The sequence below is a fragment of the Struthio camelus genome, chromosome 27 (assembly GCF_040807025.1).
Source record: "Struthio camelus isolate bStrCam1 chromosome 27, bStrCam1.hap1, whole genome shotgun sequence".
Taxonomy (NCBI): Eukaryota; Metazoa; Chordata; class Aves; order Struthioniformes; family Struthionidae; genus Struthio; species Struthio camelus.
The window spans coordinates 1,569,813-1,581,884 of NC_090968.1; the positions used below are offsets into that span (position 1 = coordinate 1,569,813).

Sequence of the window (12,072 nt, forward strand, 5' to 3'; positions counted from 1 at the left end):
GAGCCCGTTCCCCTCGCTGGGGCGTTCGACTCCCGTCTCCTGCTTTGGGAACATCGGCACCGTGGCACGAGGATGCCCAGCAGCGGAGGTGTCCCCCCTGCAAACATCCTTTCCCCACTAAATCCGCTGCTGCCGAAGGTGTTTCTGTCTCCCGGTGAGCGCTCCGCTGCGGTTTTCTCCCATTTCAGCTGGAGGGGAACGATCTCTCTACAGCCCGGGAGGGCTTTTGGGATCCGCCAGCCTAAAAAGCGAAGCAGAAACACAACGCGCTGTCTGACCGAGCGGCTGGGCACGCTGCGGGAACCCGCTCCTTGCTCTGGCAAAAGGCCGCGAGTGTTTCTGCGCCCCTGGGCCGAGCTGTTGGCTGGGAAACTTGGAGCGGCAACTTCAAGCGTGGGCAAAGCTCTGGCCTCGTCTCGAAGCGAGGAACGTAATCAGGTCAAGGTTTGTCGCGGTGGGAAAAAAAAAAAAAAGCCGGTTCCGTTCGTGGAGCCCCGCTGGGTTTCCGGAGCGCTGTCTGCCTGACGATGCAGCCTTGCGGGTGCTGGTGGCCGAGCGCTGGAGCTTCTCTCCTGGTCCACGCCTGGGTGAAGCTCGCAGGACATCTCGCCTCGCCTGGGTTACGAGATCCACCACGATTTCGCAGCCCTCCCGTGCCCAAGCGCTGGGGGAGGTTCCCGCTCGCATCTCCTTCATCTCGAGCTCTTGTAGCCCCCGCGCCGGGCTGAATCGCTGGAGGCCGTCGACAGAAACGCGTCCGAGAAATCAAACTCAACCCGGGGTTCCCGCGCTGGGATTTGGACCTGTCTGCACAAGCGGCCCAGAGCTACGTTAGACCACGAAACTCCAAACTCAAGCCGATGGCGAGAGCTTCGCCCTGGCCCGCCGGCGACGCAGTCGCTCGCGTTTTGAAGGTGCCGCTTCTGAGCGAGTCCCACTTTTGACTTTCGAGTCTCTCCCCCCGGAATAAGGGGGAAGAGCACATTGGCCCGCACGTGCGCGGGGCGGGCTGCAGAGGTTAATTAGCGATCGTTTTGCGAAGCCCTCGGCGCTGTAGCGACGAGCGCGGCGGAAAAGCTGGCGAGGAAATGAATAATCCCGTCTTCCCAGCAGGGTGGGAAACAGCGTGCGGTAAATAAGGCGAGAAGCGGGGAGGACGAGAGGATTCCCGGGTTGCCGCTCGCTGTTTCAGCTCTCTCCGGAGGTGATCCGCAGCCGAGGAGGATTCGCACGCCGGCACTGAGGGATGGAGGCAGTCTGGTCGGGAAAGGAGAGGGGACCGGATTTTGGGGGGACGGAGGTAGAGCGACGGCCGGCTGAGGCGCCAAATCCTCCGGCGTCCGCTCGTCCTCGCCGGAGGGAGAAGCGCCCGAGCGGGGCCTTCCCGTGCCGCGCGGCCCCCCTCTCCCGTTTCCAACCCGCAGGAGCGGCGGCCGCCCCCGGGGGCCTGCGGGGCCGGCCTGACCCTCGCCCGCTGCCCCGGGAGGGCGATGGGGTTGAGGAGCCCGTGACCAAGCCTCGAGCCCTTTTGCTACCCCTGGAAAAGTGGAACTGTGCAATTAAGAGGAGAACAAGCACGCTCGTCTAGCTGGGAAAACTAACGCCTTCCCTGAGCTGGAATATTTTACCGGCTCTGCTCTCCCACAAGGATTAAGCCCCAACCACCCCCTCTTGCATTAATTGGTTCCTTTTCTTTGCACCGGGGAGAGACACCCGGCTCCGTAACTTTAATGGCTGCCCGTGTTTTCCCCTCCGGAGCTGTGGAGCTTCTGGGGAGGTTTCACTAAATTATATTGTCTGGCTTTATTGATGATTTTGCAGCGACGCCAACGAACGCCATAAATCCTCCTTGCTGCTGGGCTCCTGGCTGAAATAAGACGGAAAAAAAGTCACCCCTCCTTCCAAAAACGGACGGAGGCCGGGCGCCCAGCTGCCCTCGGTCCCGGGCTGGGCTCACGCCGGACCCCGGCCAGCGGACCCCGGCCGGCCGCGGTTTCGGTGCGGAGATCAGGCTGCGACTTGGAGGAGCAGGGTCGGGGCGGCTCGCCGAGGGCGGCGGCGGAGGGGACGGCGGAAAGCCGGGGGGACGTAGCAAACCGGTCGGGTGGCCGCGGGACGGGGAGGCGCTGCAAAGCGACGCGCGGGGACCGCTGGGCTGCCGGCGAGCGGGTAACCCAGCCCCGCGCTCTCCTGGGCCGCCCGTGCCCTGACATCCGCGCGTTGTCCCCAGATCAACCTGAACAAGGGGGACGAGTACTGGTGGAACGCCATCCTGGAGGGCGAGGAGCAGATCGACATCGACAAGATCAACAAGGAGCGCTCCATGGCCACCGTGGACGAGGAGGAGCACGCCGTGCTGGACCGCCTCACCTTCGACTACCACCAGAAGCTGCAGGGCAAGCCGCAGAGCCACGAGCTGGTAGGTGTCCTCCATGCCACCAACTCAACCCTGCCGGAAGCTCTCCGCGCCGCCGCCAGGTCCCGTCTCCGGGCCCGGCGCGGGCTGCCTTGTGCAGAGCGATGCCTGTAGCATCTCCAGCTCGGGGACACGAGGGGACCCGCCTGTCCCCTTGCTCCCTTCTCGCCCTCCCTGGTGTATATCGAGGTGGCACCAACCCAGACCCATCTGCATCGGTGATGGGACCTACACGCGGGCACGTCCCTCCGGGGCCGACCCCGCCGATCCCTCCGCTCCGGCAGGGGTGCCGAAAGGGGGCCGCCTCTCCCCGGTGGTCTCTCCTTGGTGGGCGCCCGGTGGCCCTTCCCGGGCCGGACTCGAGAGCGGGTGAAGCACCAAGGTCATCGGGGACGTGGGACGAGGCCGGGGAGGGAGGGAGCATGTCGGCGGCGCGCCAAAGCGTCGAGGAGGACGGTCGGGGCGTAGGCGGCGGGGACGGGCGAAGGTTTTGGCTCGAGCTCAGCGGCGCCTTGTCGCCTTTTTGCAGAAGGTCCACGAGATGCTCAAGAAGGGCTGGGACACCGAGGGCTCGCCTTTCCGCGGCCAGAAGTTCGACCCCGCCATGTTCAACATCTCCCCCGGCGCCGTGCAGTTTTGACGGCGGCGCAAAACAGCAGCCCCGAAATCGGGCGGTGGGGTTGGGGGCGGGTTGGGGAGGGGGGTGGGGCAGGAAAAAAAGGAAAAACAACAAAAAAAAACCCCAAACACCCACCCGCCGCCTCGGCACCCCCCGCACCCCGTTGCCGTGCCGCCGAGGGGCCGGGGCGACGCGGGGCGGCGGGGGGCTGAGCACCCATCCGGCGCCGGCTCGGCACGGCCGGCTGGACGCGCGCGCGGGGAAACCGGGGCGAAACGCGCATTTACGTCCCGTCGCCACGGCAACCGGAGCGGCTGGGACCCTTCTCCTCTCGCTGGCGCCGGCTCCGGTTGTTTTTCAGGAATAGACGGAGCTCGCTCGGGGTGACATAATGATTATTTTTGGTGGTGAAGGATGGTTCTTTCGCGGCTCCCGCCGATGCCGGACCCTCGCCGACCCTGGCCCGGGGCAGCTTCAGTCCTCGCTGGCCACTTTGGGCTCTCTTTAGGCTCGGGGGGGGGGTGACAATGGGTCCCCTGCCCGTGGCCTCCAGGCCCGGCGTCACCCGTCCTCGGGGTTGCCCATCACCGTGGCCTCTTGGCACATTCCCCCCCCCCCCCCCGCCCCAGCCGGAGGAGCCCGTTTTGGCCACCCTGATGGCACCCTCCGGCCTTGGTGGCCGCCGGTAGCCCTAGAAACGCCCCCGCTTTGCGTTCCCCCCCCCCCAACCCCGGATGCCGTCGCCCCCGCGCCGGGCCGGCTCGCCGAAATTTCTCCCCGGCACTGCACAAATATAACCGGGCTCGCGCGGGCCCCCACGGCCGCCCACGGTCCCCATGGCAACGGCAGTGCACCCCTGGGTGGGCACCCGCTCGTGCCCCCCCCCCGCGCCGCCTCCCCGGGCCCAGCCTGCCCCCCCTCGGCCCGGGAGGGACCCAGGAGTCCTGGCACCCGCCTGGAGACCCTTGGGGCTCAGAGGTGGCCTGTTGTGCCCCCCCGCCATAACAGACTGCGGGGGGGCTCGTGCCCCCCCCTTCTGAGGGGCCTCCTGGCACCCTTGGGTGAGGCTGGGGGCAGCCGAACTGGTTACGTTGGGGGGGGGGCACAAGGCACTTGGTGCTGGGGGTGGGTCTTAGGATGGGGGAGCATATGGGGGTGTCCCCGGTGGGGGGGAGGATGGTGGATGTGGGGGGTCCCTGGATACAGGGTCTGGGGGGGTCTGGATATCGGGGTCCATGGGGGGGGGTCTGGATATCGGGATCCTTTAGGGGTGGATACAGAGTCGGGGGGGGTCTGGATAGGGGGGTCCTTTAGGGATGGTTATGGGGTTGGGATCTGGGGGGGGTCTGGATATGGGGGTCCTTTGGGGGTGGTTATGGGGGTCCTTTTGGGGTGGGTGTGGGGTCCTGGAGGTGTCTGGATTTGGGGGTCTTTTGGGGTGGATACAGGGTCGGGGGGGTCTGGATAGGGGGGTCCTTTAGGGATGGTTATGGGGTTGGGATCCGGGAGGGTCTGGATATGGGGGTCCTTTTGGGGTGGGTGTGGGGTCCTGGGGGTGTCTGGATTTGGGGGTCTTTTGGGGGTGGATATGGGGAGGGTCCTCAGAGGAGAGGTCTGGCTATCGGGGTCTTTTGGGGGGGGGGCTGGATGTGGGGATGCTTTTGGGGGTGCCCGTGGGGGGTGGGGGGGTGCGCCGGGGGATGTGTGTGTGTGGATGGGGGGGGGGGGGCACTGCGGATAAGAGTTGGGGGTGGGTTCCGGGTAGGGGGATCCCCGCGGGGCCCGGCGGGGGCAGCACGGAGCCGGGTGCCTCCCGCGGGCCGGCAGCGCCCTCCTTCCTCCTCCTCCTCCTCCTCCTCCTCGTCGTCGCCGTCGTCGCCGCCGCCGTCCCCCCCCCCCGCCAGGCGGAGCCGGAGCCGGAGCCGGAGCCGGAGCCCGGGCGGCTCATTGCGGCGCGGCGCGGACGGCGCGGACGGCGCGGGGGCACCATGGCCACCACCGTGCCCTGCACCCGCTTCACCGACGAGTACCAGCTCTACGAGGAGATCGGCAAGTAAGGACCGGGCCGCCGGGGGGGGGGGGGGGGGGGCACCGGCCGCTGCCCCCTCCTCCTCCTCCCCCCCCCCCCGGCGATTGGGGAGGGGGGGGGAGCGCGGAGACCTGACCCCCCCCCCCGGCTCCGTGCAGACATGACGCATTTCCTCGGGGTCCCCGGTACCGACCCTCTTCCCCCCCACCCCCCCCCTCCTCCTCCTCCCCCGGTGCCGCCCCCGGCATCCCCCGACGGCGGCCCCCCCGCCGCCGCCCCCCAATTCCACCCGATCCCCCTCCCCCCCGGTCCTTATAGCCCCCCCTTGTTCCTATGGGCGCCCCCCCCCGGTCCTCAGAGACCCCCCCCATCACTCCAGAACCCCCAAATCCTCCAGACCCCCCCTTCCTTATAGCCCCCTGGCCCCTATGGAGCCCCCACTCCCTATAGACCCCCCAATCCCTATAGAGCCCACTAGTCCTTTTAGACCCCTGGCCCCTATGGAGCCCCCACTCCCTATAGACCCCCCAATCCCTATAGAGCCCACTAGTCCTTTTAGACCCCCGGCCCCTATGGAGCCCCCACGCCCTATGGACACCCCCCAATCCCTATAGAGCCCACTAGTCCTTTTAGCCCCCTGGTCCCTATGGAGCCCCCACGCCCTATGGACACCCCCCCCAATCCCTATAGAGCCCACCAGTCCTTTTAGACCCCTGGCCCCTATGGAGCCCCCACTCCCTATAGACCCCCCCAATCCCTATAGAGCCCACTAGTCCTTTTAGCCCCCTGGCCCCTATGGAGCCCCCACTCCCTATGGACACCCCCCCCCTCCATCCCTATAGAGCCCACCAGTCCTTATAGCCCCCGGCCCCTATGGAGCCCCCACTCCCTATAGACCCCCCCCAGTCCCTATAGAGCCCACTAGTCCTTTTAGCCCCCTGGTCCCTATGGAGCCCCCATGCCCTATGGACACCCCCCCAATCCCTATAGAGCCCACCAGTCCTTATAGCCCCCTGGCCCCTATCGAGCCCCCACTCTCTATCACCTCCCCAATTCCTCCAGATCCCCCCCTGTTCCCTATAGACCCTCTCAGTCCCTATAGCCCCCCAGTCTCCATTCACCCCCCCAATCACTCCAGCACCCCAAATTCCTCCACATCCCCTCCAGTCCCTATAGACTCCCTAATCTTTATAGCCCCCATGGCTCCTATGGACACCTCCCACTCCCTGTGGACCCCCCCATCACCCCAGAACCCCCAGTTCCTATAGAAACCCCCAGTCCTAGAGACCACCCCGGTCCCTATAGATCCTTCAGTCCTTATAGCCCCCCTTGTTCCTATAGACCTCCCCAGTCCTTGTAGCCCCCCCACCGTGGCTCTTATGCTCCCCCCCATCCTTACAGACCCCCCAGTCTCTCCAGATCCCCTGGTCCTTATAGCTGCCTTGGTCCTTATAGATCCCTCATTCCTCCAGAATACCCCCCCCAATTTTACAGCCCCCCCCTCCAGTCCTCATGGATGCCCTGGTCCTTATAGCCTCCTAAATCCTCCAGACCACCCCAATCCTTATAGATAGCCCCCCCCACACACACTCCTTGTAGCCCCTCTGGTCCTTATGGACACCCTTCATCCTCCGGACCCTCCTCAGACCCTATAGACACCCAGTCGATATAGATCCCCCCTCATGCCCCCCCCAGTCCTGATAGACCCCCTGGTGCTTATAGACCCCCCCTGTTCTCTGCAGACCCTGCTGTCCCTATAGACACCCCCCCCGTCCTTATCTCCCCCCTGGACCTTATAGATCCCCCCCCATCCTCCACCCCCCCCTAGTCCTTATAGACCCTTCAGTCCTTATATAACTCCCTCGTCCCTCCAGACCCCCCAGGCCCTATGGACCCCCGCCCTTCTGCCCCCCAATGTCCTCAGAGACCCCCTGTCCCCCCCTTTGGGGGACGTGTTGGGGGGGTGCAGAAGAGCTCATTTGGGGGGGGGGGATTTGCCGTCTCTTCCCGTCCCCCCACTAATTCCAGCCTAGCCTGGTTGCCCATGGCAACGCGGTGTCTCCCCCCCCCCGTGTCCCCCACCACCCGCCACGTTCCCCCCCCCCCCAACACTGGGGGCGTCTGCCCACGGCTGAGGGGGAAACTGAGGCAGGGCCGGGGCACCCGAGGTGTCCCGGGGCGCCCGGGCGCCAGCGCGGGGAGGGGACAGGGTGCCACCGTCCTCGTCCCGGGGTTGGGGGGGGGGGGGAAAGGGAGGTCCCCAGGGTGCCACCCCCGCGGTGGCGGCACCCAGCGGCGAACACGGACCCTCGGGTGCCACCGGGGCCCACGTGTGTCACGGGCGCCACCCGGGTGCCGGGCAGGGACGTGGGTGACAGCCGGGGCCACCGCCGCCGCCATCCGGGCCACCCACCGTCCCCATGGCAACCAACAGGCTGCCGGGGGGGGGGGGGCGATCCTGCTCGCCGCCGCCGTGCGGCGCCCCCACGCCCGACCCACCCCAGGGTGCCCCCCCCCGCCGGCCGCCGGGGGTCCCCACCCGCTGCACCCAGGTCGGAGGAGCCCGTCCCAGTGGAGGCCGGGCTTTGGGGACCCCCCCCACCCGCCGCGCACCCCTCTCCCCGGGGCTGGGTGGGGGGTGCTGAGTCACGCTCGGCGCGGCCCATTTTGGGCCACCGGGAGGGGGGTGCTGAGTCACGGGTGGGAGCCGACCACGCCGCCGGGGTTGGGGGGGTGCTGAGTCAGCGCTCGGGGGGAGGGTGGCCGAGTCACGCGGCGGCGCCTTTTCGGGGTGCCGTGGCCCCCCCCCCCGCCCCGTGGGCCGGGCCGTGACCTCTGCGCCCGTCTCGCTCCAGGGGGGCTTTCTCGGTGGTGCGGCGCTGCGTCAAGCTCTGCACCGGCCATGAGTACGCCGCCAAGATCATCAACACCAAAAAACTCTCCGCCAGAGGTAGGCGCTGCCGCCCCCCCCCTCACCTCGCCGGGCCTCAGTTTCCCCCCTGCAGAGGAAGCGGCGGCGGCTGGAGGCTCGCGGGGGACCGGCCCGTGCTGTAGTGATCACCTTAACTCTGCCCACGGTGCAGCGATTGCCTTAACTCTGCCTGTGCTGCAGCGGTCACCTTAACTCTGCCCATGCTGCAGCGGTCACCTTAACTCTGCCCACGCTGCAACAGTCGCCTTAACTCTGCCCATGCTGGTCACCTTAACTCTGCCCGTGCTGCAGTGGTCACCTTAACTCTGCCCATGCTGGTCACCTTAACTCTGCCCATGCTACAGCGGTCACCTTAACTCTGCCCACGCTGCAATGGTCACCTTAACTCTGGCCATGCTGGTCACCTTAACTCTGCCCATGCTGCAGTGGTCACCTTAACTCTGCCCACACTGGTCACCTTAACTCTGCCCATGCTGCAGCGGTCACCTTAACTCTGCCCACACTGGTCACCTTAACTCTGCCCGTGCCATGCTGGTCACCTCAACTCTGCCCATGCTGCACCAGTCACCTTAACTCTGCCCACACCCGTCACCTTAACTCTGCCTGCGGTGGCCACCCTGTGCGTTGGGGGGATCTGGAGGAGCTGGGTGCCCCGTTGCCACTCGTAGATTTTGGGTGTGCGAGCACAGGGGCCGTGGCAAGGTCTCTGCTGCCTCCTCTGGCCCCGGCTGTGTCCGAGCCCAGGGATGGCCTGGAGCCCTCCGCAGCACCCCTCGGTGCCCCCCAGCACCCCTGGGTGCTCTGCAGCACCCCTCGCCGTCCTTTGGCACCTTTCAGTAGCCAACAGCACCCTGCAGCACCCCTTGGTGCCCCCAAGCACCCCTCCGTGCCTGCAGCACCCCTCAGCATCCCACAGCCCCCCAACTTCGATGTCCCCTCAGCACCCCACAGCGCCCCTCAGCACCCCTTGGTGCCCTCCAGCACCCCTTGTCACCCGTCGGTGGCCCCCAGCACCGCTCGGTGCCCTGCAGCACCCCGCAGCGCCTTTGGCACCTTTTGACGCCCCGCAGTCCCCCCCGTCTGCTGCACCCCAGCAGCGACTTTGACCCTGGCTGGATGCGGCCCCAAGCAGGCGCCGTGGGTGGGCACCCCGGGGTGCTGGCGTGGGTGGGCTGCCGGGCGGTTGTGCACGCACGTGTGTGTGTGTATGTGTCGGGGGGGTTAATGAGGGCGTGGGGCTGTGTGTGCAGCGTGCACACACGTGTGCCGGGCGTGCACATGGGGAGGAGCGTGTCTGTGCATGGGTGCATGCATGTGCGAGCGTGCATGCACGCAGGTCCGTGTGCAGGTGGACACGCAGGTCCGTGTGCATGCAAGCAGGCATGTCGGTGCGAGGCCACGCGGGTGCGTGCATGGGAGCAAGCCGGTGTGTGGGCGTGCAGACACGCGTGTGCGTGTGAGTGCACTGCTTGGTGTGGATGTGAGCCTGCATGTCTGTGTGCACGCCTGTCTGTGTGTGCGTGCATGTCCTTGTGTGCATGACCATACCTGGTTGTGTGCACGTGAGCATGCATGTCCATGCACATGTGAACATGCATGTCCATGTGCACGTGAACATGCATGACTGTGTGCACATGGAGATGCAAGTCCATGTGCACGTGAACATGCATGACTGTGTGCACATGAAGATGCATGTTTATGTGCACGTGAGCATGCATGTCTGTGTGCACGTGGAGATACATGTCCGTGCACATGTGAACATGCATGTCCGTGTGCATGTGGAGATGCATGTCCATGCACATGTGAACATGCATGTCTGTGTGCACATAAGCGTGCATGTCCTCATGCACACTGCTCTGTATGCGTGTGAGCAGGCGTGTCCATGAGAGAACATGCTTGTTTGCGGACATGCGCGTGTGAGCATGCATGTCTGGGTGTGAGCGTGTCTGTGTGAGCGTGCATGTCCGTGTGCAGGTGAGCGTGCATGTCCGTGTGCAGGTGAGTGTGCACGTCTGCGTGCACACCGCTCCGTGTGTGTGTGTGCAGTCGTGCCCGTGTGAACACGCCTGGTTTGGGTGCGTGCGGCTGAGCCCGCCTGCGCGCAGGCACGCAAACGCCCCGCGCGTGAGCCTGCCCCACTCTGCGCCCCCCCCCCAACACGCGTGTCCGTGTGCGCCCGCCCTCGGGGCTGCCCCGTGGCTGCCCCCCGCGCCGCCCCGGCCCCGCGCCGCCGCCGCCGCATTGCAGCGGGCTGTGCGCATGCCTCCGCCGCGCGCGCACGGCGGCGCAAGGGCGCGCGGGGCCCCGGCCCGCCGCGCGGCACCCACGCCTGGCGCCCTCACCCACGAGCGTGCATGCAGCAAGGTGCCCCCTGCCCCAACACCCATATCCGGGGCGGGTGACACGCGGTGGCGGTGGCCGGGGGGGGGGGGGGTGACACCGACCCGGCGCCGCTAACGTGGCCCTTGTGTCCCCAGACCACCAGAAGCTGGAGCGCGAGGCCCGGATCTGCCGTCTCCTGAAGCACTCCAACATCGGTGAGCGGCGCGCCGGCCGGCCCGGCACACGCGTGTGCGGTCTCTGTGCGTGTCCCCATGCGCACGCCTGGGGGGGGGTTGCGCGAGGCGTGCTTTGTGCACACGTGCTGGCGACATGCATCGTGCATGTTTGCGTTTGCACAGCCGTGGTGCGTGCTAGCTGTGTGCACACGTGCGGTTTGCATGTATCGTGCGTGTTTGCACAGAGGTGATGTGTGTTATCTATGTACGTGCGTGCCATGGGCATGCATGGTGCGTGCACGTGTGTGCTTGCATAGCTGTGCGCTCTCCGTGTACGTGTGTGCGTGCATGCAGTCGGTGTGCATCACGCGTGTTTGTGTGTTTGCACGGCCTTCATGTGTGCTATCTGTGTGTGTGTGTGCATGCAGGCAGACTGCGTGTGTCATGCGTGTTTTGTCTTTTCTCAGGGTTGATGTATGATACCTGTGTACATGCAGTCTTCATGCACTGTGCATGCTTACATGTGTTTGTACAGATATGTGTGCTAGCGGCGTACATGTCTGCAGCCTGCATGTATCGTGCATGTTTAGGTGTGTTTGCACAGCCACGACGTGTGCTGTTTGCGTACGCGTGTACACATGCAATCTGCGTGCATCGTGCACACTTATGTGTGCTTGCACAGATAGGATGCGTGCACGTGTGCATGCATGCACCACGTGTGTTTGTGCCTGCACAGCCGCCATCCATGATATCTGTGTGTGTGGCTACCTGCTTGCAGTCCGCGTGTATTGTGCGTGTTTGTGTTTGCACAGATACGACGTGATATCTGCGCATGTACGTGCAGCATGCGTGGTTGCATTTGCACAGATAGGCGATATTGGGTGTTCATGCGTGTTTGTGTTTGCACAGATACGCAATGCCGGTGTGCATGTGTGTGTCTGTGTGCAGTATGCGTGTTTGCATTTGCACAGATATGCAATGCTGGTGTGTGTGTATGTGTGTGCGTGCAGTGTGCGTGTTTGCATTTGCACAGATCGTGATGTCAGTGTGCATGCGTGTGTCTGTGTGCAGTATGTGTGTTTGCATTTGCCCACATACGTGATGTCAGTGTACATGTGTGGATGTGTGTATCTGTATGCAGTATGCGTGTTTACGTTTGCCCACATACGCGATGTCGGTGTGCACGAGAGCACGCGTGTGTCTGCGTGCAGCATGCGTGTTTGCCCACATACGCGATGTCGGTGTGCACGTGAGCACGCGTGTGTCTGCGTGCAGCATGCGTGTTTGCCCACATACGCGATGTCGGTGTGCACGAGAGCACGCGTGTGTCTGCGTGCAGCATGCGTGTTTGCCCACATACGCGATGTCGGTGTGCACGAGAGCACGCGTGTGTCTGCGTGCAGCATGCGTGTTTGCCCACATACGCGATGTCGGTGTGCACGTGAGCACGCGTGTGTCTGCGTGCAGCATGCGTGTTTGCCCACATACGCGATGTCGGTGTGCACGAGAGCACGCGTGTGTCTGCGTGCAGCATGCGTGTTTGCCCACATACGCGATGTCGGTGTGCACGAGAGCACG

At 65.2% G+C, this 12,072-nt stretch overlaps 2 protein-coding genes across 16 annotated transcripts in view; both read left to right on the plus strand.

The window, feature by feature from the left end:
* The window catches only part of NUDCD3 (NudC domain containing 3), a 31,890-nt gene extending 28,457 nt beyond the window's left edge, over positions 1–3,433 (plus strand). For both annotated transcript variants that reach the window (XM_068920947.1, XM_068920948.1), the window contains exons 5-6: positions 2,231–2,419; positions 2,946–3,433. In XM_068920947.1, coding sequence (XP_068777048.1) covers positions 2,231–2,419; positions 2,946–3,056 — 300 coding nt within the window. In that variant the 3' untranslated portion in view covers positions 3,057–3,433. The remainder of the gene's footprint in view (positions 1–2,230; positions 2,420–2,945) is intronic.
* A 1,506-nt stretch (positions 3,434–4,939) lies between these two features.
* CAMK2B (calcium/calmodulin dependent protein kinase II beta) overlaps positions 4,940–12,072 on the plus strand; it is a 28,116-nt gene continuing 20,983 nt past the window's right edge. For all 14 annotated transcript variants that reach the window (XM_068920946.1, XM_068920932.1, XM_068920937.1 and 11 more), the window contains exons 1-3: positions 4,940–5,088; positions 7,920–8,014; positions 10,474–10,533. In XM_068920946.1, coding sequence (XP_068777047.1) covers positions 5,024–5,088; positions 7,920–8,014; positions 10,474–10,533 — 220 coding nt within the window. In that variant the 5' untranslated portion in view covers positions 4,940–5,023. The remainder of the gene's footprint in view (positions 5,089–7,919; positions 8,015–10,473; positions 10,534–12,072) is intronic.